This window comes from Gigantopelta aegis, chromosome 4 (assembly GCF_016097555.1).
Source record: "Gigantopelta aegis isolate Gae_Host chromosome 4, Gae_host_genome, whole genome shotgun sequence".
Taxonomy (NCBI): domain Eukaryota; kingdom Metazoa; phylum Mollusca; class Gastropoda; order Neomphalida; family Peltospiridae; genus Gigantopelta; species Gigantopelta aegis.
The window spans coordinates 114,014,186-114,042,098 of record NC_054702.1 but is presented as its reverse complement, the minus strand read 5'-3'; the positions used below and the strand labels follow the sequence as shown (position 1 = coordinate 114,042,098).

The 27,913-nt window shown below is 36.4% G+C and overlaps 2 protein-coding genes across 3 annotated transcripts in view; one reads left to right on the top strand and one right to left on the bottom strand.

Annotated features, from left to right (window-relative positions):
- LOC121370189 (E3 ubiquitin-protein ligase parkin-like) overlaps window positions 1-11,522 on the top strand; it is a 39,557-nt gene extending 28,035 nt beyond the window's left edge. Inside the window, exons 13-15 of the mRNA XM_041495303.1 lie at window positions 1,470-1,550; window positions 2,569-2,686; window positions 7,206-11,522. Of these exons, the coding sequence (XP_041351237.1) occupies window positions 1,470-1,550; window positions 2,569-2,686; window positions 7,206-7,309 (303 nt within the window). The 3' untranslated portion in view covers window positions 7,310-11,522. The remainder of the gene's footprint in view (window positions 1-1,469; window positions 1,551-2,568; window positions 2,687-7,205) is intronic.
- An 8,410-nt stretch (window positions 11,523-19,932) lies between these two features.
- The window catches only part of LOC121371843 (MORC family CW-type zinc finger protein 3-like), a 29,611-nt gene continuing 21,630 nt past the window's right edge, over window positions 19,933-27,913 (bottom strand). The window contains exons 13-17 of one of the 2 annotated variants that reach the window (XM_041498043.1): window positions 27,063-27,096; window positions 25,099-25,179; window positions 24,634-24,828; window positions 22,669-22,724; window positions 19,933-21,788 (exon numbers count right to left, since the gene is read on the bottom strand). In XM_041498043.1, the coding sequence (XP_041353977.1) occupies window positions 20,687-21,788; window positions 22,669-22,724; window positions 24,634-24,828; window positions 25,099-25,179; window positions 27,063-27,096 (1,468 nt within the window). In that variant the 3' untranslated portion in view covers window positions 19,933-20,686. The remainder of the gene's footprint in view (window positions 21,789-22,668; window positions 22,725-24,633; window positions 24,829-25,098; window positions 25,180-27,062; window positions 27,097-27,913) is intronic. The other variant, XM_041498044.1, reaches the window with a different exon arrangement.

Here is a 27,913-nt window from a genome sequence, read left to right as displayed (position 1 = left end):
ATGTCTTTATGTGGATGTGAGTGGTGTGTTTATGTCGATGTCTTTATGTCGATGTGAGTGGTGTGTTTATGTCGATGTGAGTGATGTGTTTATGTCGATGTCTTTATGTGGATGTGAGTGGTGTGTTTATGTCGATGTCTTTATGTGGATGTGAGTGGTGTGTTTATGTCGATGTGAATGGTGTGTTTATGTGGATGTGAGTGGTGTGTTTATGTCGATGTCTTTATGTGGATGTGAGTGGTGTGTTTATGTCGATGTCTTTATGTGGATGTGAGTGGTGTGTTTATGTCAATGTCTTTATGTGGATTTGAGTGGTGTGTTTATGTCGATGTCTTTATGTGGATGTGAATGGTGTGTTTATGTGGATGTGAATGGTGTGTTTATGTTGATGTCTTTATGTCGATGTGAGTGATGTGTTTATTTAAATGTGAGTAATGTGTTTATGTAGATGTGAGTGATGTGTTTGTCGATGTGAGTGGTGTGTTTATGTAGATGTGAGTGGTGTGTTTATGTTGATGCGAGTGGTGTGTTTATGTCGATGTGAGTGGTGTGTTTATATAGATGTGAGTGATGTGTTTATGAAGATGTGAGTGATGTGTTTATGTAGATGTGAATGATGTCAGGGCTTCTAGATTATGGTAGCCCCACTCCCATGGCTAGTGATATTCAGTGTTGGGCTAGTAAATAACTACTATTGCCATGCCTGACGGCTAGTAAAATAAAAATTGTCAAATGTTGCAGTTAAGTCTAGTTTGTAAATATGAATATCCTGACCCCACCCCAACCCCCAATGTTAGTGTTTTTAAGCTCTATCTCCATCTTTAGGTGACATATCTGATTATTACTATTATTTAGTCACATTGTATTAACTTAAAATAAAGTATGGCTAGTGAATTTTCAATCATGGCTAGTAAATTTTAAAAATCACAGATCCCATGGCTAGTTGATTTTATATAAATTCTAGAAGCCCTGGTGATGTGTTTATGTAGATGTGAGTGGTGTGTTTATGTAGATGTGAGTGGTGTGTTTATGTAGAAGTGAGTGGTGTGTTTATGTAGAAGTGAGTGGTGTGTTTATGTATATGTGAGTGGTGTGTTTATGTAGATGTGAGTGGTGTGTTTATGTAGATGTGAGTGGTGTGTTTATGTAGAAGTGAGTGGTGTGTTTATGTAGAAGTGAGTGGTGTGTTTATGTAGATGTGAGTGGTGTGTTTATGTAGATGTGAGTGATGTGTTTATGTAGATGTGAGTGATGTGTTTATGTAGATGTGAGTGGTGTGTTTATGAAGATGTGAGTGGTGTGTTTATGAAGATGTGAGTGGTGTGTTTATGTAGAAGTGAGTGGTGTGTTTATGAAGAAGTGAGTGGTGTGTTTATGAAGATGTGAGTGATGTGTTTATGTAGAAGTGAGTGGTGTGTTTATGTAGATGTGAGTGATGTGTTTATGTAGATGTGAGTGATGTGTTTCAGATGACATTTTGTCGAGACTGCCACCTGGAGTACCACAACGGACCGTGTCGGATGAGAAGCATGGCTCAAGCTGGGTCACAGGTAGGTGGTCATTTCAACACAGTCAGAGATTCGTGATTTTAAACTTTTCATCTTCTTCTTTTCGTACATAAAATAGTTCACAAAGTAAACTGGATTTGATTTGAACTGCTGAAAATGACCCTTATATAAGTTCACATTTTAGTTTTAAATAGGAATGATATCTTTGTAAATTTTAGTTGTCAGCTAGACACAATATAGGTTACAGTCAAAAACCCATTTCAAGATAACCAGTGTTCCATACTTATAAATTGTATGTTCATATGACCTTGTCTGTGTTACGGATCACAGACTTTGAAAAGTGGTGAAACATTAGGACCCCATTTGTCGTGTAGTTCCTCTTTAAGACCATAGACAAAGTATGCTTTTTGAAATCTTTCTTTGATGATTACTCGTAGTTTGATCTCTGTAGTCTTTGAATAACCCATTGGATGGAAGTTAATTAGTATATGTAGTACTAACTGAATACAACTGATGGAAGTTAATTAGTATATGTAGTACTAACTGAATACAACTGATGGAAGTTAATTAGTATATGTAGTACTAACTGAATACAACTGCGTACTTGTATAACAGCAACATGAGGTGGTGCTCTGACATGAAGGTTGCTACCTGAAAACATTTCTTGTCATTCCCTGTTGATTTTTTATGTTACTTGTCAGTTGAGAACACTCCCTAAAATTAGTAATCACATGACCCTCTCGATAGTGTTGTATTTTTCACAGTTTACATTGTCACATAAAAATTGTATTGAACTGCATGGAGTCATTAATGATGGTGTGGAACCTTAACATGACTCTTAACTAGAAAACCATTCTGTGTTGTGTGTTTTGTGTTGTAGAACTTCTCCATCGACTTGTTAACAAGTCTGTGTTTTGTATTATAGAACTTCTCCATCGACATGTTAATAAATCTGTGTTTTGTGTTGTAGAACTTCTTCATCAACTTGTTAACAAATCTGTGTTTTGTGTTGTAGAACTTCTCCATCGACTTGTTAACAAATCTGTGTTTTGTGTTGTAGAACTTCTCCATCGACCGCGTTCAGGCAGAGAGGGCAAGGTGGGAGGTCCAGACACAAACTGTGATCTGTGAGACGACCAAACCGTGTCCGCGCTGTCACACCAGGACGGAGAGAGATGGTCTGTATTATAGTCAGAGACTCACACACAGTTTGTACAGTCAGACAGACATACAGTTTGAACCGGGTTGTTAATACCTGAGAGTGTTGAGATGGCAAATCCTGCTAACCATTCCGTGAAAAGAAAACAAAAGAAAAAACTGGCAAAAAAATTTGATTGCTTGAAAAAAAAGATCATTTGTGTGATCGTTTCAGTCATTGTCGTCTATGCATAGTGCGCAATATTGACAGGAACCTACAGTGTAAAAAGATATATCTTTCGACTAACAATTCGAACGTTCTTATCATCATGAGACATTTTGACGTAGAGTATGCCTCTCATTCTGTTGTTGGTTGGGTATGTTTTGCTTTTAATTTTTTTTTTTTAATAATATGTATGTAATTTGTATGACAGGCATGCCTTTACAAAACTGATTTACGCTACACTTTTGTAGGAAGTGGTTTTCACTGTTTCAATGAATATGAGGTGGGAAGACAGAAGTAATGATCATTTGTTACTCATAATTAATGTTATGGTTAAAAACATGGATCTTTTCTCTCTCAAGATTAATGTAAAAAGCTGCCAGGAGAAGCTTCAGAATGCCTCTAAAATCATGTACGTTTAATAGCTTCAGGGGGCGCTGCCACCTGACCCCCGCAAGGGGCTCTTCCCTTTGACCCCGCCAGGACCCCTGGCACAATTTTTCCTTGAAATTCATTTTTGGTCAGTACCATGCCTAGCTAACCTAACCTTTTAATACCTGGTCATGTTGAGAGGGCTAATATTGTTAGCCTAACATTTCTCTTAATACCTGGCCATGTTGAGAGGGCCAATATTGTTAACCTAATCTGTCTCTTAATACCTGGTCATGTTGAGAGGGCCAATATTTTTAACCTAACCTGTCTCTTAATACCTGGCCATGTTGAGAGGGCCAATATTGTTAGCCTAACATGTCTCTTAATACCTGGTCATGTTGAGAGGGCTAATATTGCTCTTTTAACCTACACTAGAGATAGTATATACAACTAAAAACACATAAACATATGTACTCACACAAATAACGTACACGTACCATAATTTCCTGTGTATTGCCCATTACATCGGACAGCCCGAAATTAGCTGTTATTAAGTTTGCTCAATCTGGTAAAGAGACATTCGATCACATAACTGTTCGCAAACCTGTCCCATGCAAACTGATTACTATCAAATTGTTTTCATTGTAATTCACTCCTAAAATATCAAGTTCAAGTACTAGTTTTTTTACTTGATTTTGTTTTTATTATGCAGTCTGTCTAAAATGAGCATTTGATATTGCCTGCAAGTTTTGTTCAGTCCTAAGAAAGAGAAATGGTCATATAGCCAGCACCATTAGATAACCTGCTGGGATATTGCCTGCAAGTTTTGTTCAGTCCTAAGAAAGAGAAATGGTCATATAGCCAGCACCATTAGATAACCTGCTGGGATATTGCCTGCAAGTTTTGTTCAGTCCTAAGAAAGAGAAATGGTCATATAGCCAGCACCATTAGATAACCTGCTGGGATATTGCCTGCAAGTTTTGTTCAGTCCTAAGAAAGAGAAATGGTCATATAGCCAGCACCATTAGATAACCTGCTGGGATATTGCCTGCAAGTTTTGTTCAGTCCTAAGAAAGAGAAATGGTCATATAGCCAGCACCATTAGATAACCTGCTGGGATATTGCCTGCAAGTTTTGTTCAGTCCTAAGAAAGAGAAATGGTCATATAGCCAGCACCATTAGATAACCTGCTGGGATATTGCCTGCAAGTTTTGTTCAGTCCTAAGAAAGAGAAATGGTCATATAGCCAGCACCATTAGATAACCTGCTGGGATATTGCCTGCAAGTTTTTGTTCAGTCCTGAGAAAGAGAAATGGTCATATAGCCAGCACCATTAGATAACCTGCTGGGATATTGCCTGCAAGTTTTGTTCAGTCCTGAGAAAGAGAAATGGTCATATAGCCAGCACCATTAGATAACCTGCTGGGATATTGCCTGCAAGTTTTGTTCAGTCCTGAGAAAGAGAAATGGTCATATAGCCAGCACCATTAGATAACCTGCTGGGATATTGCCTGCAAGTTTTGTTCAGTCCTGAGAAAGAGAAATGGTCATATAGCCAGCACCATTAGATAACCTGCTGGGATATTGCCTGCAAGTTTTGTTCAGTCCTAAGAAAGAGAAATGGTCATATAGCCAGCACCATTAGATAACCTGCTGAGATATTGCCTGCAAGTTTTGTTCAGTCCTAAGAAAGAGAAATGGTCATATAGCCAGCACCATTAGATAACCTGCTGGGATATTGCCTGCAAGTTTTGTTCAGTCCTGATAAAGAGAAATGGTCATATAGCCAGCACCATTAGATAACCTGCTGGGATATTGCCTGCAAGTTTTGTTCAGTCCTGAGAAAGAGAAATGGTCATATAGCCAGCACCATTAGATAACCTGCTGGGATATTGCCTGCAAGTTTTGTTCAGTCCTAAGAAAGAGAAATGGTCATATAGCCAGCACCATTAGATAACCTGCTGGGATATTGCCTGCAAGTTTTGTTCAGTCCTAAGAAAGAGAAATGGTCATATAGCCAGCACCATTAGATAACCTGCTGGGATATTGCCTGCAAGTTTTGTTCAGTCCTAAGAAAGAGAAATGGTCATATAGCCAGCACCATTAGATAACCTGCTGGGATATTGCCTGCAAGTTTTGTTCAGTCCTAAGAAAGAGAAATGGTCATATAGCCAGCACCATTAGATAACCTGCTGGGATATTGCCTGCAAGTTTTGTTCAGTCCTAAGAAAGAGAAATGGTCATATAGCCAGCACCATTAGATAACCTGCTGGGATATTGCCTGCAAGTTTTGTTCAGTCCTAAGAAAGAGAAATGGTCATATAGCCAGCACCATTAGATAACCTGCTGGGATATTGCCTGCAAGTTTTGTTCAGTCCTAAGAAAGAGAAATGGTCATATAGCCAGCACCATTAGATAACCTGCTGGGATATTGCCTGCAAGTTTTGTTCAGTCCTAAGAAAGAGAAATGGTCATATAGCCAGCACCATTAGATAACCTGCTGGGATATTGCCTGCAAGTTTTGTTCAGTCCTAAGAAAGAGAAATGGTCATATAGCCAGCACCATTAGATAACCTGCTGGGATATTGCCTGCAAGTTTTGTTCAGTCCTAAGAAAGAGAAATGGTCATATAGCCAGCACCATTAGATAACCTGCTGGGATATTGCCTGCAAGTTTTGTTCAGTCCTAAGAAAGAGAAATGGTCATATAGCCAGCACCATTAGATAACCTGCTGGAATATTGCCTGCAAGTTTTGTTCAGTCCTAAGAAAGAGAAATGGTCATATAGCCAGCACCATTAGATAACCTGCTGGGATATTGCCTGCAAGTTTTGTTCAGTCCTAAGAAAGAGAAATGGTCATATAGCCAGCACCATTAGATAACCTGCTGGGATATTGCCTGCAAGTTTTGTTCAGTCCTAAGAAAGAGAAATGGTCATATAGCCAGCACCATTAGATAACCTGCTGGGATATTGCCTGCAAGTTTTCTTCAGTCCTAAGAAAGAGAAATGGTCATATAGCCAGCACCATTAGATAACCTGCTGGGATATTGCCTGCAAGTTTTGTTCAGTCCTAAGAAAGAGAAATGGTCATATAGCCAGCACCATTAGATAACCTGCTGGGATATTGCCTGCAAGTTTTGTTCAGTCCTAAGAAAGAGAAATGGTCATATAGCCAGCACCATTAGATAACCTGCTGGGATATTGCCTGCAAGTTTTGTTCAGTCCTAAGAAAGAGAAATGGTCATATAGCCAGCACCATTAGATAACCTGCTGGGATATTTTGAGGTTTTTTAAAACGTTTAGCCAGTAGTGACGGGTATTGCCAAAATGTTCGTATTGTGATACAGGAACCTGAATTGCAATACGTACCTTGATATTGCGAAGACCAACTCTCAATTATTAGAATTTATAAATTGCTCTACTTCCATGTACATTTTGTATAATTTAATAAAATAATACACCAGTCAATAAGGACTCTTTCCAGATAAGTGAATTTTTTTGGGTTTTTTAAACCAATAGTTTTTGTGTGAAAATATAATACATGTGACTAATACATGTACCAAATATAAACGCAATATACCAGTATGCTAAACAAATATCGTGATACATATTGTTAAAAATTTATAATACGGTATACTGGTTATACCGCACATTTCTAATAGCCAGCTGGCAGTAATGCAGGTGATTCTTTCTTTCAACTTATTTTCATGCTTATATCCAATTAACGTTCAAGCACACTGTTCTGGACATACACCTCAACTATCTGGGCTGTCTGTCCAGGACAGTGGGTTAGTTGTTAGTGGTTAGTGAGAGAGAAGAGAGTTTAGTGGTCTTACACTTACCCATTGAATCGGTACCGGACTGTGAACTCTGTACCTACCAGCCTTATGTCCAGTGGGTTAACCACGACACCACTGAGGCCGATTTATGTGATAATTTATTCTTCACACTGTTTCTCGTTGCAGGTGGCTGTATGCACATGGCTTGTCCTCGCTGCAATCTCGAGTGGTGTTGGATGTGTCAGAAACCGTGGGATAACGATTGCGTAGCCGACCACTGGTTTGGATAACTTGTAAACCAGATAGAAGAGTTTTACAGTGACAATTATTCCTAATGGGTTTTTTTATAGAATGCAGGGCTGCACAGATTGTGTGAAGAATTGTTTTGTTCGTTTATGGGTTGCATGGAAAAATGCTTGCAGAACCTATTTGCCATTCATGTAAAATTAATACTGTGATAACTGATATCTTGCTCATAAGGGTAATTAAACAGCAGCAAGGAAAGCAGTTGAATTGATATTTGTAATTTTATACATTAAAATATTTTTTTTAATAAATTAATGATTTTATTTTATTATTGGAAATTTTACATGAATAATTTATGTAGTATTTTTTATTATTTTAAAAATGGGTTAGGCAAAGAAAAATTTGCGTAACCCATTAATCGGATGTGTAAGTGTCCAATTTGTGCAGCCCTTGGAGCGTATTTACTCAAATTTCCAGTACGATAATTGTGATATGAATGAGGTAGATTATCACATTGAGTCTTTCAAAAGTAGACCAATGCTCGATAGAGTATAATATACCACACGTATTCAAGTAGTGTTGTATTGTTTTTACATTGGTTGACATACATATTTTATTAAACAATGTGTTAATATTTATTAAATAAACTGTATTGAACTGTTGAATATATTTTATGCAAGAATAATGGATGCAAAATGTTTGTAGTGCCGATTGTTTTGTAGAAAAATGTCATGTGTTATAGTTCTCTTCCAGAGCCTATACTAAAAGTTTACATTCTGCAGCTAAATGCTTTCTAGATCCGCTGCATTAATATTAACACAGTAAATTGCATCAAAAATCACTCCTGTAGAGAAAAAAAAGCAGATTAAAATCATAAATTTCCTGTAGAGAAAAAATAGCAGATTAAAATCATAAATTTCCTGACAGACAGAAAGTGAATCTGACTGGTGGTTATTTTTAAAAGTGATGGATGTATTTTTACCTGAAAAGTATGTAATATTCAAAATATTTTGACATAAATTTATACAAAATGTTTACATTAAATTAATTTTATATATTAGTATACCAAATGAGTGTACATGACTTTATTGACGGTTTTAACTTTTCACACCAGCCTAAAGTTAATTTGGGGCACAACATATATTTGTATTACTTTTTAGTGTTCTACATTATTATCTTCTTATGGCTAGATAGATAATGCTGAAATGTATTGGTTTGTATATGACATTAACTCCCCAGTTATAACTTAGTATACCAGTGCTGTTGAAAGAAGTTCACTGCACTATATCACGTGTCAGATCATAGAAACATTGCCGAAACATAATGAGCCAAGAATATTTTCAACTTGATAATGTACAACTATATAATTTAAATGTTTTGGGAGTTTTTTTAATTTTATATTCATATTTAAATAAGCATTTATTAATATAGCTCAATACCCATACATCTGGAATAGGCTTTTAATAATTATCAAATGCAGTCGTGTCACTTATGTTTTTTAATGCCCATGTGTGTATTGTGTGCTTTATATTATGGACAATTTTGGAGTGTATCCTTTTAGTACACATGGTAATATATATATATAGAATACTAAACGAGCTTGCCTGTCACACCATTTTTATGAAACTAGTGTAGCAGGTCTCAACATCTGTTTACTTATGCGATGCAGCTTGTTTGCAGTTGGTTTGTAATAAATAAAATAATAAACGAGCTTGCCTGTCATACCATTTTTATGAATCTCGTGAACAGTGTTGGTATCTGACAGTGTTGGTATTATTTTTGCTACAAATTGGGTCAGCAAGTGATCTACGTCACGTAAACATAAACGATGTCATAGTGAGTAACGCTACGTCATCAATTACAGTTTAGATTTTGGCGCAAAGCTTGCATTAAAATTCACAATAATGACTGGATTGTAGATCAGACCAGCAAAGATTGAGCTGAGTGAATGGGACTGACTAGACATGTTATACATAGGGCCGTAAAAAAGTAGCATGTCGACGACATCGTTTTGGCTTTGTACACAGTGGGTCCAAATATAACAGCCTATTTCATTTCAATTTCCATTCATGGCCGTATTTTGTAATGGTACACTTTTAAATTACACGATTTTGTACAAACATGGTTAGATACGTTAATAGTCTCTGAACAAAAATTACCCCACCAGTCTGCGCGTGCCAATATTACACTAGTTAGATATTGAGTAATTGTTATGACACGAGTAATATCTTACACTGGTGTGTAATAAAATCCAGTACACCCAACTTGTACCGATACACTCAGTAGTTTCCATATTTCATGTTCATTGTCAGTGGGAAATACCAAAGCCTTACATTGAACTGGTTTTCTTACGCACTGTGCAAGAGATAACCCGTTGTAGATCAACTTCATCTCTAATATATGTTGGAGATCAATATCGTCTCTAATATATGTTGGAGATCAATATTGTCTCTAATATATGTTGTACATGTAGATCAACATTGTCTCTAATATATGTTGTACATGTAGATCAACATCGTCTCCAATATATGTTGGAGATCAATATTGTCTCCAATATATGTTGGAGATCAACATCGTCTCTAATATATGTTGGAGATCAACATCGTCTCTAATATATGTTGTACATGTAGATCAACATCATCTCTAATATATGTTGGAGATCAATATCGTCTCTAATATATGTTGTACATGTAGATCAACATCGTCTCCAATATATGTTGGAGATCAATATCGTCTCTAATATATGTTGGAGATCAACATCGTCTCTAATATATGTTGGAGATCAACATCGTCTCTAATATATATATGTTGTACATGTAGATCAACATTGTCTCTAATATATGTTGTACATGTAGATCAACATCGTCTCCAATATATGTTGGAGATCAATATCGTCTCCAATATATGTTGGAGATCAACATCGTCTCTAATATATGTTGGAGATCAACATCGTCTCTAATATATGTTGTACATGTAGATCAACATCATCTCTAATATATGTTGGAGATCAATATCGTCTCTAATATATGTTGTACATGTAGATCAACATCGTCTCCAATATATGTTGGAGATCAATATCGTCTCTAATATATGTTGGAGATCAACATCGTCTCTAATATATGTTGGAGATCAACATCGTCTCTAATATATGTTGTACATGTAGATCAACATTGTCTCTAATATACGTTGGAGATCAATATCGTCTCTAATATATGTTGGAGATCAATATCGTCTCCAATATATGTTGGAGATAACTTTTGAGACTTGTGACTGGCTGCTCCGTGGTGATGACCTGGTCACTAGAGCCATATCATCCAATCAAATGAGGACGACCAAAATGGATTGTTCTGTGACTGTAAGTTAGCGTAACCTGAAACTGATTACTGTGTGACGTGGAAGTTAACTGCTGTATGAGTGCAGTAAATGAGTTAGATATTTAAAGTTATTTTAACTTGGTTTTTGAGAATATGTAATCAATAGAATACTACATTCATGTCCATTAGATAGTTTATCTTACAACTCGTTTAAGAATGTATCCAACTCGCTATTTCTTATTTAATACATATTTTAAAAAACTCGTGTAGTATTTTCTATTTTCCATGTCCGAAGATGTGATAAAAGGAAGGGTCTGGCATTGTTCAGTAAAAAAAAAGCTGTAATAGACATATATTTCATGTTTTAAATAAACTTTGTAACATGCATTTTCTTTATTTTGTTTGACATCTTCTATAAAATCGGTTGACGGCACTGTAAATAATATGGTATCATGATGTAGGTAACCCACATCGGGATACCAAAATTCTCACCTTTACTATCTAAATACAGCCAGATTTCATGTAAAGTCTTACTAAACAATGTCGAACATTAAGCCATATCATCTGGTTAATTAGCATGTTGATCATTGCCACTATATTTGATCTTGAACAGACAGTTAAATGTGTATGTTTAAGTGCTGTGAATGTGTCGGTGCTTGCTTTGTAGGTTTACAGAGTATTAAATTAGTGACAGAAATGTTTTCTCCACAATGATATACAATGGTTTGTAGATTACGTACGTATTATTTACACAGCAGAAATAAAAATCTAGATGTGACAGACGTTTTGTTTGTTTCATCTCAGTCCTTCTGTCCGTCTCGCGTATTGTTTTTCCGATATTTCTTTCACAATGCTTCTAGATATTGAGTTGAAATTTTGTGTATAGCTTTATCATGTACTGAATCAATGTGCTCTAGTGGTGTCATTAAACAAAACAAACTTCTTTTTTATTTATCATTTACTGTTACAGATCAAGTTTAACTTTGATAGCGATTTAGGCATTTTTCACTGAAATATGGCCCTTGGCAGTACTCTCAGAATGCTTGTTTTACTTTATAATTGAATTACAAGAAGTATCCATTTCTATTAGGTTTATGTCACCAACAGTTTTACTTTATAATTGAATTACAAGAAGTATCCATTTCTATTAGGTTTATGTCACAAACAGTTTTGCTATATAAGTATACTTAGCCAAAAAAGCTTAGCAATTTGTTAAATGTGCTTAAATAAAAGAAAACTTGTGACTTACAAAATAAAATCAGACACTAGATTTAATTGAAAAGAAATGAAAAACACATACCGTAAGTATAGAGTTAATAAATAAAAAAATGTGATTATTCCTGCTAACTGGGGGATGGATACAATTTTTCTTTTGTTTCTGTTGCGTCTGGTATTCTAGCTTAGGGAAAAGTGACGTCAGCTCCTACCAGCTCCCTGTATGCAGAGTGTAAACAAATGCAGTCATTTACAACAAGGCACTTCGCTTTCATCAACCTGACTTATAATATAATAAACTATTTAATAAATATATTTAAATTTGCATTAATAGAACGAAATGGGGTCATAGTATTTTTCTCTCTTAAAAATTCCAAAGAAAAATACTGCATACTATTAGGCCTATTGGTAGGGTACATTGGAGTTAAAACGACCACCCACGATACCCAAGTGATAATGTTCTTTTCTTTGGGACTACGCAGTTGGTCATTTCCGTGATTTTAGATGGGAAAAGTCTACTTAAGAGTTTTACAGACTGAAAGAAAGAAAGAAATGTTTTATTTAACGACGCACTCGACACATTTTATTTACGGTTATATGGTTAAGGACCACACAGATTTTGAGAGGAAACCCGCTGTCGCCACTACATGGGCTACTCTTCCAATTAGCAGCAAGGGATCTTTTATTTGCACTTCCCACAGGCAGGATAGCACAAACCATGGCCTTTGTTGAACCAGTTATGGATCACTGGTCGGCGCAAGTGGTTTACTCACTCAGGGTTTGGAGTCAGTATCTGGATTAAAAATCCCATGCCTCGACTGGGATCCAAACCCAGTACCTACCAGCCTGTAGACCAATGGCCTACCACGACGCCATCGAGGCCGGTTTTTACAGACTGATTTGCAGTACTAAAGTACTAATGGCTGATAATGTCCATTATATAATAATAATAATAAATTCTTTATTTAGTGAGGGTTACACAGTTAGTAAAAGCTAATCTTCCCTGAGACCCTCAGGTATAAACAATACAGAATTACAATACATTTATGAACAAATAGAAAATACATATATGGCAATAAACATGTACAAATGATATTATTTTAGAAAATATTTCTTGAGTCTATATTTAAAAACAGCAGTATATGGCGATGATCGGATAGCTTTAGGTAATTGATTCCAAAGTACTGGTCCAGAGTAACTCAAAGCATGTTTAAATAAAGACATTTTAGGTTTTGGAATCAATAGATTTCTATCCTCTACATTTCGAAGGTTGTAGGGATTGTTTTCTCCAACATATATTAATAAGTTTGAAAGATAGTTTGGGGCTTCATTGTATAGACATTTATAAATTTGTAAACATTTGTGATAGTGGATTCGTGTTTCCATTGTCATCCATTTTAACTGTTTAAATAGTGGGGCAGATGGAGTAATAGGATCTACATCTAATATCATCCTTGCAGCTCTCTTTTGCAGTTTTAGTAAACGTTCTAATCCATCCTGATTACAGTTTCCCCAAATTACACAGCAGTAATCGATGAGTGGTAAAATATACCCATTGTAGAAAAGTTTTCTTGCATCTAAATTTAAATACCTAATGATTTTCGATAACAGATACAGACGTTTAGAGATCAAGGAACACACGTTTAACCTGATTTGTCCATTTTAAATTATTATCAACTTTAATTCTTAAAAGTTTTTCACAATCAGTGTGTTGCAGACGTTCTGAATTTATTATAAGAGAAATATCATTTTGGATTTTAACGTTTTGTCTTGTTCCTATAGTCATATATTTGGTCTTTTTTTGTGTTTATGGACATTTTATTATAGGAACACCATTTTTCTACACTATTCAGATCTTGCTGTAGTTTATCTTGAATTTGAGCAACAGTTTTCCCTGACATGAACATTGTTGAATCATCTGCATACATACTTGTGATACAATGTTCAATGTATAGTGGAAGATCATTTATGTACAGTATAAAGAGAAGAGGTCCTAGTATGGAACCCTGTGGAACACCATAAATAATGGATTTAGGTTCTGATGTTGCCATTCCTATAGTGACTTGCTGTGTCCTGTTAGTTAAATAAGATTGGAACAAGTTAAGAGAATTCCCTTTGCAGCCATAAATGTTTAACTTTTGAATCAGAATTGAATGGTCTACAACATCAAAAGCTTTTTTGAAATCAAGAAATATGACTCCATTTAGATTTCCTTCATTCATTTCATGTAACCATTTATCAGTTATATCAATAAGTGCTATTTGGCATGAGTGTTTTGGTCTAAAACCTAATTGAGATGAGTGTAAAAGGTTAAATTTTGTTAAGTAATCATAAAATTGCTTGGAGATATGTTTTTCTATTAATTTGGACAGCGTTGGCAATACAGATATTGGCCCATTACCATTTTATGGGTGGCAGGTATATCCCACTACCATGTGATGTTGAAAAAATACCACCTGTACGTAATTTTGGCTTGTCCACCTATCAAATATACACCTGCCAATCAGGAATCACAGGTGGAGGCCACTGAAATCGGTATAGACCAATTAACTAAGAAAACACTCTGTTTATCATTTCAGTACGTAGGTATTGCATGGACAAAACATGATATTTATTTCGACACTGAAAATTGTGGTTTATTTTGTATTGTAAAATAATACATACCGGTACTTATTGCTGGCTTACTGGGAAGGATATTACAGAACATTGTAATTAAATATAATAATATACTTGCCGATATTAAGCAATAATGTGCATTATATATCATTGAATATGCATACCAGTCCAAAAGCCTTGCGCAATTATTCCTTTAAGTAGAGGAATATTGGTACTCGTACTAGTGTTAAGTAGAGGAATACTCGTACCTGTGCTACAGTGTTTTAAGTTGAGTAATACCTGTAATACCTGTAATACCAGTAACTGAAAAACATAATGTAGAAAGTACCAACACCACCCTCAGTTGTACTTTAAAAATCAACTATTTTAAATGGTTGTTGACATACCACAAAAACTTAATGCAGTTTTAAATATGTGCAATACTTTAATATTCTGCAATTATTGTTTAGTTACACCAAACAAAACATTCTCAGACAAACCCGAATAAGAAGTGGGATGAAACAAAACATCTTCTTAACAGTAACAACATGAATAAAACTGTTCAGCTTTTACAACAAACATACTGTTTACAACTGATAGTTCTTTATAAAAGAAACCAAAGAATTAGCAGAATTAGCAAAGTTAAAAATATTACAAAATTGAGCTGTAGATTTTTCAAAAATGGAATAAGAATCCATTTGTTTTTGTTCATAAAAGTGCTATGAACAAGATGAAACGAAACAAGATATTTTTAAAACATTAACATGTTTTTTTTATTACATACAAGGTTTATAGTTATCTCCCTTGGTAATTAAAATAGTAAAACGTGATTGTGAGGTGGCTGCTAAATTAATTATGAATCAACATGATTTTAATGTGGAACACAACATCTAGGAGATGCAAATGTATTTTACCATTTAGATCATACACACAATAAACCTATAATTAAGATACAGTAACCATTGTTAATCCAAATGTTTTCATTTGTTACACCCAGATCAACAAGTGTCTGCAGTACTGGATCATGATTAATAATAGAATATATTACTCCACAGTATCACTCATCATTCATAGAATGATGTTTTCAATTCATTACAAAATATAACTTGTATTAATAATAAAAAATAAATAACATATCATTTCCTCATACTGTGTTTTCTTAGCAATAACAAATAAATAATCATACTGACATGTATAAGAGCCATCATTTTAACCTACAGTGAGTGATGCAACATGAGTGTCGGTTTAAGAGGAACTTGTTGGTCTCATATAATTAACAATATACTAAATGGTAATATTGATAGAGGGATTCTGCCAAAGTACAGGGAGTATTCCACATGCTCATTTCAACAAATATCTGCCCAATATATTCCATACTGTGGAAATCAAAATTTGCTTTCCACATTTGTTAAGTTAATTCCACAAAGAACACATATATATTGACAATGAAAACTGTTACTGTTTCAAATTAGACAATATATAAATAAGTAAACAACCTTTAAGTATGCTTAACAAGTTGAAGTAATACATTACACAGTGATTTCTGAAAGTTATCATATAAACTGTAGAGGAAATTTAATGAATAATCAATTGTCCTCAAGAATGATCAATGATATTCATAAGACAGCCCTGGAAAAGATACATACTACTCAAAAGAATTTAAGGGTCGGACGATATTTTCGACATTATTTTCTGAATGTCAATTATATTAGCTATACCATAATGTCACGCATGGTATTGTTCCATTTTGATGAAAGTGGGTCTAAGCAACCCATAAATTAATTAAAATCCACTGTCATTGACACTGTCGACTAGTTCTAATGGTGAAAACATGCTTACATTTGCACATAAATTAGGGCGAAAGTGAAAGGTCTGCTAAGTGCCCATAACTTGCTTTTTCACAAAGGGCTTCATTTGCACGCTTTGCACGTGTATTCCATGTTCCCAATGCTGAATTTCCGTATAATTGGAGCTTGCATTTGTGTACGGTGCACACTCCAAATCCGACAATGGTACGACTTCAACTGACTATCGAAGATCGAGGAAGGGCTATTGCTTGGCTTCAGGATGGCAATACGCAAAGAAATGTTGCTCTGAGACTTGGTGTCAGTCAGTGTCGTTGGCCGACTGTGGCAACGGTATCAAGCAACGAATTCTGTTCGCAATCGTCCACTTTCGGGAAGACCCCGAAGCACTACAAATAGAGAGGACCGCTACATCACCAATATGGCTCTACATCAACGCACAACCACTGCACGCCGATTACGTGACAATCTGCGGACTGCGACTGGAACTCAAGTGTCTGATCAAACCATACGCAATCGTCTGAGAGCCAATAATCTACGCTGCTCGCCAGGCTGTTCGACCACCACTCCTACCACGTCACAGAACGGCCAGACGTCACTGGTGCACGCTTCATCTGCGGTGGCAACGTGTTCAGTGGGATCGAGTGATGTTCACTGATGAGTCCAGGTTTAGTCTCCAGTTCAACGACGGTTGGGTTCGTGTCTACAGACGTCCTGGGGAGCGCTTCGCTGACGTTAACGTTAGAGAAGTCACCGGTTCGGTGGTGGCAGCGTCATGGTGTGGGGCGGCATCTCTATCCACCACAGGACCCCCCTCTATGTGGTGGATGGCAATCTGAATGGAATCCGCTATCTGAATGAGATTATCCGGCCATTGGTTCTCCCAGGCCTTCAGCAGATTGGCGGCGGGGCAGTTCTGCAGGATGACAATGCCAGACCCCACCGCGCCAGGGTGGTAACGGACTTTCAAAGACAACAAGGTATCGCCAGGATGGATTGGCCAGCATATTCGCCTGACTTGGCCCCAATAGAGCACGCCTGGGACAAATTAGGCAGGAGAGTTCGGGATAACCATGCCCCTCCGGCCAACCTTCATGACCTGGGTCAACTTCTTATGGCTGAGTGGCAGGCCATTCCCCAAGAGTTCTTCAGACGTCTGATCAACAGCATGAGGCAACGATGTGTCGAGTGTATTCGCGTCAGGGGTGGATTCACACACTATTAAACGAATGTTCTAATGTGTAAAATCCATGTTTGACAACCTTCAACTTTGACAGCATGTCATGTGACTTTCTTGTATACAGTGACGTTTATTTGTGGTTTTTTGTAAATATGGAACAATAAATTAAATTTTTGGTGTAGTTTACATCATCAATCTAATACACTCTGAAACTTATTTGGTTATAAATGTCTGACCCTTAAATTCTTTTGAGTAGTATATTACGTCTGTGAGCTGTATCAAGTAGATTTTATTATTATGCTTGTTGTTATTAGTAGTAGTAGTAGTAGTAGTATACCCATAGAAGACTTAAAGAATTCAATGATCTGACCTACTAACTGGAATGTAGAGATTTATTCAAACATATTTATTTCATGTAACAATGTATAAAATAGAAATTAAGTTTATAAACAAGTAAATGTTGATCTTTGCTCTTCTGACAGTTAATTAAGCATTTATCAGTCTAGAAATGTGATAACTCAATATATTTCTGACGAGGTATTTGTACAATTCATGTATCTATGAAGATATTATACAAGCTTGTGTATCATACTGATTTTATGGTTGATTGGGCAATATATTAATACTGACACAAGTTTCATAAAATCAGTAAGACACACACGTACATATAATAATTTCTTTATTTTCCATATTTCTATTTTTGTTTATGAATAACGAGGGCCATCTCAAAATGTTTTACCCACAACTAGAAGGAGACGATGAAACGACGTCATATTTCACATGCACAGTTTTAGTTAAGACTGAGGAAGAAACGTCATGTTATGACATTTCTTCCCAAAATTATATCATTACTTGTTATTACACGTGTGCTTCGTATGGTTTTTATTAACTCAGTTATGTCAAACCATATGGATAATAAGTAGTTTTAACCTATTGTTGGGATAAACTTATCAATACAAAGCTGTCTGTATTTGTATCAACAGAATATCTATTCAGTTATCAACTTAACAGAAATATTCATCATTGGAAATGCAACACAAATTTAATTTTTAACATAAAATACTTTATTAACAAAAAATATCTAAAAACCCAAATTTGTATATTTTAATTTATTTCAAACAAAAACGTTTTTAATGTTTTTAATTCAAATTAAAATGAATGCATTAAATCCTCTTTTTGTGGATATTCTAGTGTATGATTTTCATCATCGTTGTTTCATGACCAAAATAATTAATTTTGTAAAAGGAAAATTTAGTGAAAATGTTATGATGATGGGTTATGTACAAGTAAAAAACAAAACAAATCTGTAACAAATGGGAGTAAATCACTAATCTTTGGTCAATCTTTTGAACATAAATACTTCTCACATTTGTGAACAAATAATGCAGTGGAGATAACAGATTTTGACAGCAATATCGGACCACACAGCACTATTATGAAAATGTTGGTAACTGTGAATGGCCCATTAAGCTTAATTTATATAATAAAACAAAATCAGAAGAAGCTGAACTGCACCAAGTGTTAAACTGTGAACGCCGCTGGTTAACAGGCACTGTTTTACTGTCTGGAGGGCAAAGGTCAACACGGCATCACAACCTATTCACAGGGCCAATCAATCTTGAATAGTCTCAAACTGACAGACACATACATTTGTTATGTTTGGTTTATTATTTAAGAAACAACAACCACAAACCTATTAAAGACCGGGCATGGCAACTAAAAGCAGATTAACACAAGATAGACATACGTCACATGTAGGAATCTCCCAACACACGCACAGTTAAAGTGTTTTTTCTGCCAACACTGCCCTCTCTCTCTCAATCACTGTTTTCCATCACCACTTTTTATATTTGCCAGTCGCCCCATAAAACATATAAAATCCTGGGTATATGGCAATGTCTGCCAATGTTATCTCTTCAGTCATCCTGGTCTGCATCAGCCACCTTGGTGTTGGTAATTTTTACGTTGTTATCCAAACCAAGTTTGTTTGGTTTTTCTCTCCAGGTGTATAGGGATTTTAAAAACTGTACAATTAAAATTTGTAACATGAAATATATTTCATTAAAATACTTTGTTGATCTTTTCAATAAAAGTTTTCAGTTCTAAATACTTGTAAACATAATGGGCCGAATTTACATAGCCAGTTTATGTCTTACATGCATGTAACTATATACATTTACAATGCTTAAACACCTGTTTATGTCTTGCATGCATGTAACTATATACATTTACAATGCTTAAACACCTGTTTATGTCTTACACATGTGTAACTATATACATTTACAATGCTTAAACACCTGTTTATGTCTTACACGCATGTAACTATATACATTTACAATGCTTAAACACCTGTTTATGTCTTACACACATGTAACTATATACATTTACAATGCTTAAACACCTGTTCATGTCTTACACACATGTAACTATATACATTTACAATGCTTAAACACCTGTTTGTCTTACACGCGTGTAACTATATACATTTACAATGCTTAAACACCTGTTTATGTCTTACACGCGTGCAACTATATACATTTACAATGCTTAAACACCTGTTTGTCTTACACACGTGTAACTATATACATTTACAATGCTTAAACACCTGTTTATGTCTTACACGCATGTAACTATATACATTTACAATGCTTAAACACCTGCATTTAATAAAAACTGGCTTTGTAAATCCGGCCCAATAGATCTACAAGGAACTTTATTCCCAAAACACTCCATCCCCAATTCCACATCTCACCCCCCCCCCCCCCAAAACAAACTATTATTACAAAACAATTACATGTCCAGTGAAGGGAAATATAAATTAGGATTGACATTTTATGACAGTGTAAGTTATGCTACATATGTTCATTTTGTTAGCCTATTCATATAAAATAATAGTTATAATCTACACATTGTCTCACATTTAAGGTTGTCAGACATTTTTTAGTTACCAGCCACATTGTCAGTATATTAGGTCTTCTTAATCATACTGACATTTAACTATTTTTTCCAATCCTAGCGAAACAGGTGCCATATAAATTAAGAAACCTACAAACTAATCTTTTGATTCTTCTTTACTAAGTAGTAAATATTAATGCAACCAAATCACAAATCTCTCAAACTGAATAGCACCAGATAGCAATCTATTGATGTGACTTTACCCCCAGTGATATGCTTTATAATGGAATTCAGTACACTGTATTAATTATGAAAAAATGGCTGCATTTTGTTTAAAATGGTAAGCTCACTAGAAGGATGTATGGGATCTATGAATGATGACTGATTGATTTGTGTGATGACAACACAGGAGTCTTATCAGGACTCTGCTGTTGTGTTTGTACTGGGCACTTCACTGTTCACTGCACTGTTCACTGCACTGTTCACTGGACTGTTCACTGGACTGTTCACTGCACTGTTCACTGGACTGTTCATTGCACTGTTCACTGGACTGTTCACTGCACTGTTCACTGCACTGTTTGCTTCAGTGTTCGTTTCAATGTTCACTTTATTGCTCACTTCACTGTTCACATCACTGGACATGTCACTGTTCATTTCATTGTTCAAGTCACTGTTCACTTCATTGTTCAAGTCACTGTTCACTTCACTGTTCACTTCATTGGGCACCTCGCTGTTCACTCGGATCATCTCTCCGATGATGTACTGAATGTCTGTCGAGTCGCCCAACTCGACGTCGGGTACAATGATTCTCAACAGTTTGTATATATCATCCTGCAAGCTCTTCAGCTTCTCTTTACAGTCGGCTAGTTCCCCACACTTGGTGATCAGCTGCTGGCGTTGCTCTATCGGCTTCAGAGAACTCTGTTTAATCCCATCACTACACGCCGGACGCAGGTCTACAGGGGTTGTCTGAACAAACTTCGAAAAGATTCTTGCACTAATTTCATATGCTTCAGATCTGCGATTTTTCTGTCTCATTTGTCTGTTTAGTTCCCCAATGTTTGGCTTAACGTCTACTGTTGTGTCCATGGAATCATTTGACGTAGCTTGGTCATTTTTGGTGCCATCCATTTCCGTCTCTCCCTGCATGTTATCCATATTGTCATTGTCATCGTCTGCTGAACTGTCCTTCTCATTCATCTGCTTATCGAGTTCTGCCTTGTCAGGTTTCACATCTGTTTTCTCTGTTACATTATCACTGTCACCAGAGTTCTGATTCTCACCAGATTTGTCTTTATCACTTGCGTCGTTCCCCACACTCTCCTTCACAGAGGAGCCATCTTCATCACCAGCAGTAGGAGACGCCGCCGCCTCCTCCTCGGGGTCACTGGTCAGGTCAATGATCTCCTTGCCCGTCTCGGGGCAATGTATCACAGCAACCAGGTCACCATCCTCAGTCTTTATCCGCATCTTCTTCGCAGACGAGTCTTCACCTTCAGCCTTTCTCTTTGTAACACTGCTGCAATATAATTTTGAATGCTCAGCATCAGTAATGTTAACAGGAGTATATTAACACTTACTACACGATACCTCATCTTACTTGATTCTATGACACACTGAACACCCGGCCATGTACCAAGGACAACTAGAACAGTTTAAGGAAAATGATCCAGGAGTTTGAGAACCTCAGTTTGCCCAATGGCCAAGGATTGTACCAATGTGCCTCTGGAATGACGGACTCTAAAAACCAGTTTTTTCGTCAAGAACTAAATCGCTGTGTGTCTACAATAACTTGGGGAGTTTTTCACAACATAACAAGAATTCTTACCATAACCTTAATTTCTTTTTGTCACATACAATATTAGGAACAGCTGTAGGCACAACTAAATATTTCGTTGATCTAGGTCTTATAGTTTGTGATAAACGTGATGATAAATGTGAAACGTTAAAGTTGAGTAACAAGCTAATGTATTTTAACTTAAAAAAAATTCAATAATTAGTTTTTAATTCTTCTGATGTGAACATACATAGGAAGAACTATAAAACAAGTTTTATCGATCTAGGATTTATAGTTTGTGAGAAATTGAGATAAAAGGCAAAACGTTAACATTAAGCTCAATGCAAAAGTATTTTAATTAAAAAAATTTAATTATTTTCACATGCACTGTGATGAAGATGAATAGGTGCAACTTTAAACCAAGTTTCATTGACCTTGCACTTACAGTTTTTGAGAAACTGATCAAAGCACAAAACGTTAACGTAAAACTTTAAGGCAAACATTGACGCCATTACTGTTGCTGTTGGAAAAGTGGTACTTATGTCTTGTTTAATTTAATTCACAAGGCCAAACAAAAAGACAACTGGACACATTATATCAGTCTGAAACCAAGACCTCTCACCTTGTTGATGACACCGATGATTCACCCGCTAGATTCGAAGCATCCTCTATCAGCATCTACAAATAATACAAACAATCAATGAGAACTGATGGATGTTTTAGTCTTTCCTCCACATCCTAACAAATGAGCTACAAATGACCTACACAAGTCTAACCGGGCTGTCACAGATGACCTACACAAGTCTACCTGGGCTGTCACAGATGACCTACACAAGTCTATCTGGCTGTTACAGATGATCTACACAAGTCTAACCGGGTTGTCACAGATGATCTACACAAGTCTACCTGGGCTGTCACAGATGACCTACACAAGTCTATCTGGCTGTTACAGATGATCTACACAAGTCTAACCGGGTTGTCACAGATGATCTACACAAGTCTAACCGGGCTGTCATAGATGACCTACACAAGTCTAACCGGGTTGTCACAGATGACCTACACAAATCTAACCGGGCTGTCACAGATGACCTACACAAGCCTATCTGGGCTGTCACAGATGACCTACACAAGTCTATCTGGCTGTTACAGATGATCTACACAAGTCTAACCAGGCTGTCACAGATGACCTACACAAGTCTACCTGGGCTGTCACAGATGACCTACACAAGTCTATCTGGCTGTTACAGATGATCTACACAAGTCTAACCGGGCTGTCACAGATGACCTACACAAGTCTACCTGGGCTGTCACAGATGACCTACACAAGTCTATCTGGCTGTTACAGATGATCTACACAAGTCTAACCGGGTTGTCACAGATGATCTACACAAGTCTAACCGGGCTGTCATAGATGACCTACACAAGTCTAACCGGGTTGTCACAGATGACCTACACAAATCTAACCGGGCTGTCACAGATGACCTACACAAGCCTATCTGGGCTGTCACAGATGACCTACACAAGTCTATCTGGCTGTTACAGATGATCTACACAAGTCTAACCAGGCTGTCACAGATGACCTACACAAGTCTACCTGGGCTGTCACAGATGACCTACACAAGTCTATCTGGCTGTTACAGATGATCTACACAAGTCTAACCGGGTTGTCACAGATGATCTACACAAGTCTAACCGGGCTGTCATAGATGACCTACACAAGTCTAACCGGGTTGTCACAGATGACCTACACAAATCTAACCGGGCTGTCACAGATGACCTACACAAGCCTATCTGGGCTGTCACAGATGACATACACAAGTCAATCTGGGCTGTCACAGATGATCTACACAAGTCTATCTGGGCTGTCACAGATGACCTACACAAGTCTATCTGGGCTGTCACAGATGACCTACACAAGTCTATCTGGACTGTTTGAATAGTGAGCCTCTAAAACAAGAAGTATGGAATTACACGACTTGCAACCAGACATGACAGCACTATGAGAACAGGACAATTTCATTCCAAGCTGCAAGTAATCAAGTGTCAAAAGTGACCAGTTATGTATCGCTATGACAACAGGTCGTCTGTGATATTACAAGTTGTAGGTTACTTACTTTCTGAACAGCCTGGTCTAACATTCTGTCACTAAGACAGCAAGTCATTATGTTATGCTACAAACTGAATGTTACCAATGTTTTTGAATTCACTAGTCCAGCATTCTATCACCATGACAACATTATCATGTTATATTACAAACTGAATGTTACCAATGTTTTTGAATTCACTAGTCCAGCATTCTATCACCATGACAACATTATCATGTGTTATATTACAAACTGAATGTTACCAATGTTTTTGAATTCAATAGTCCAGCATTCTATCACCATGACAACATTATCATGTGTTATATTACAAACTGAATGTTACCAATGTTTTTGAATTCACTAGTCCAGCATTCTATCACCATGACAACATTATCATGTGTTATATTACAAACTGAATTTGACCGATGTTTCTGAATTCACTAGTCCAGCATTCTATCACCATGACAACATTACCATGTGTTATATTACAAACTGAATGTTACCGATGTTTCTGAATTCATTAGTCGAAGGTTTTCTGCTGCATTCAGAAGTTCTTTCTTCTTAACTTCGCTGTTTTTCTTCTGCTCCTGTAACTGAAGAATGAGCCGTTTCTGCAGAGCTTCTCGTTGCTTTGATTCGATCAGGGCTTTTTCCAGATTGGCAATGCTCTTTCTTGAATTAAAATTAGTACTGGATACCTGTAATAAATAAACCTGACAAGTTTCTAATGAATCCGAATCAAACATAACACACTAGTTTATCTGCAACAAAATCAACACTTATTTATGTTTTCTTTACATCTCTAACAATTTCTATAGAAGTACTTGGTAAAGAATACACATTCAGCTGATAACACTTATTATTTACAATTTGTATCAACACTCCAGTTAACCAACCCACTAGTTTCTAAAAATCATGACAGAATTACAAACTGCAGAGAGTAGACTTGGTAAGTAAGCTTTACGTACACTCTCTATCTGCTGCATCTTCTGTCGTAGAGCCGCCTCTCGCGCTCTCAGCTCCTCCTCCTTCTGTAAAACCTGCTGTCTCTGGAATAACACAACACTGATAAACACACAGACCAGACAGGAATAACACAACACTGATAAACACACAGATGAGACAGGAATAACACAACACTGATAAACACACAGACCAGACAGGAATAACACAACACTGATAAAGACACAGACCAGACAGGAATAACAACACTGATAAACACACAGATCAGACAGGAATAACACAACACTAATAAACACATAGATCAGACAGGAATAACACAAAACTGATAAACACACAGACCAGGCAGAAATAACACAACACTGATAAACACACAGATCAGACAGGAATAACACAACACTGATAAACACACAGACCAGACAGGAATAACACAACACTGATAAAGACACAGACCAGACAGGAATAACAACACTGATAAACACACAGACCAGACAGGAATAACACAACACTGATAAACACACAGATGAGACAGGAATAACACAACACTGATAAACACACAGACCAGACAGGAATAACACAACACTGATAAAGACACAGACCAGACAGGAATAACAACACTGATAAACACACAGATCAGACAGGAATAACACAACACTAATAAACACATAGATCAGACAGGAATAACACAAAACTGATAAACACACAGATCAGACAGGAATAACACAACACTGATAAACACACAGACCAGACAGGAATAACACAACACTGATAAAGACACAGACCAGACAGGAATAACAACACTGATAAACTCACAGATCAGACAGGAATAACACAATACTAATAAACACCAGATCAGACAGGAATAACGCAAGACTTATAAACACACAGATCAGACAGGAATAACGCAACACTGATAAACACACAGATCAGACAGGAATAACACAACATTGATAAACACACGGATCAGACAGGAATAACACAATACTGATAAACACACGGATCAGACAGGAATAACACAACACTGATAAAAACACCGATCAGTAAACACACTGATCAGACACAAATAACACAATACTGATAAACACAAGAATCAGACAGGAATAACACAACACTGATAAACACACAGATCAGACAGGAATAACGCAAGACTTATAAACACACAGATCAGACAGGAATAATGCAAGACTTATAAACACACAGATCAGACAGGAATAACACAACACTGATAAACACAAGAATTAGACATGGAATAAGTGGTACTTTACATGCTAAATTTAACACCTACCATGGTTAGCAAAAAGATCATTCCTCAAAACCTACTTGAAATATAATGCTCAAATTTTAAAGGGACCGACCCTAGTTTCAGCCCATGAAAATTAACACTAGGTTTAGTTAATCTACAAACCGTTAACACATGAAAATTAACACTAGGTTTAGTTAATCTACAAACCTGTAACACATGAAAATTAACACTAGGTTTAGTTAATCTACAAACCTGTAACACATGAAAATTAACACTAGGTTTAGTTAATCTACAAACCTGTAACACATGAAAATTAACACTAGGTTTAGTTAATCTACAAACCGTTAACACATGAAAATTAACACTAGGTTTAGTTAATCTACAAACCGTTAACACATGAAAATTAACACTAGGTTTAGTTAATCTACAAACCTGTAACACATGAAAATTAACACTAGGTTTAGTTAATCTACAAACCGTTAACACATTTGGATAAAGTTACAACTGAATGAAACATTGTTACATTTTCCCTACCCAGTGTTACAAAATGTTAATAAGTCACCTTTGTACCAATGATAAATAAAATAACAAAAATGCCATCCTTTCAACACCCTGCACCCTACCCCTCCCAAGGATAACAATCCACAATAGTCAACATACTTGTACCAGATGTTTCCTCATTATAACAAAACATATTACAGACCGTTGCTATAGTAACTTTCTACTTACTTCTGCCCATTTACTATTCAGCTTTTCCTTCTCCCTGAAAATACACAATGGGTAGTTAATATGAGCAGAGTACGGGGAAAATATTATAATCTCTATAATGTTACCAAACAATATGTGCTGTAATACACTACTTGCTGTTCTTATTGTACTTGTTAAATTATTATTATTAATGCAACCAATCATAGCCATCAATAAATGTGTTTACCCAATTTGAAGTATATGTATATATATGTATGTATTTCATAAGGTGGATGTAGTCTTTTCTAAATAACCTCCTCCCCATGAATACCCATTTGCCAATTCCTTGGTATTCCAACCAAACCACTAGTAAGCTATAGTCTGTTGAGAACATCGAGATGTTTGTATGACCAGTATGTAGTGGGTGCGTACATCTCTTTCTTTAATGTTCTTTTAACGCTTTTTTTTTTTTTTTTTATGATGGTGGGACTGGTCAACTGGCACTGCGATGTATTCTGAAAAGTGGACATTAACAAAGGAAATGTTCTGCATCTTCAACATCTTTATCTGCTGGTGTGTGTACTTAAATCTCTAATGCTATGGTGTGTGTACTTACATCTCTAATGCTATGGTGTGTGTACCTACATCTCTAGTGGTGTGGTATGTGTACTTACATCTCTAGTGGAGTGGTGTGTGTACCTACATCTCTAGTGGTGTGGTTTGTGTACTTACATCTCTAATACTATGGTGTGTGTACCTACATATCTAGAGCTGTGGTATGTGTACTTACATCTCTAGTGGAGTAGTGTGTGTACCTACATCTCTAGTGGTGTGGTGTGTGTACTTACATCTCTAATGCTATGGTGTGTGTGTACCTACATATCTAGTGCTGT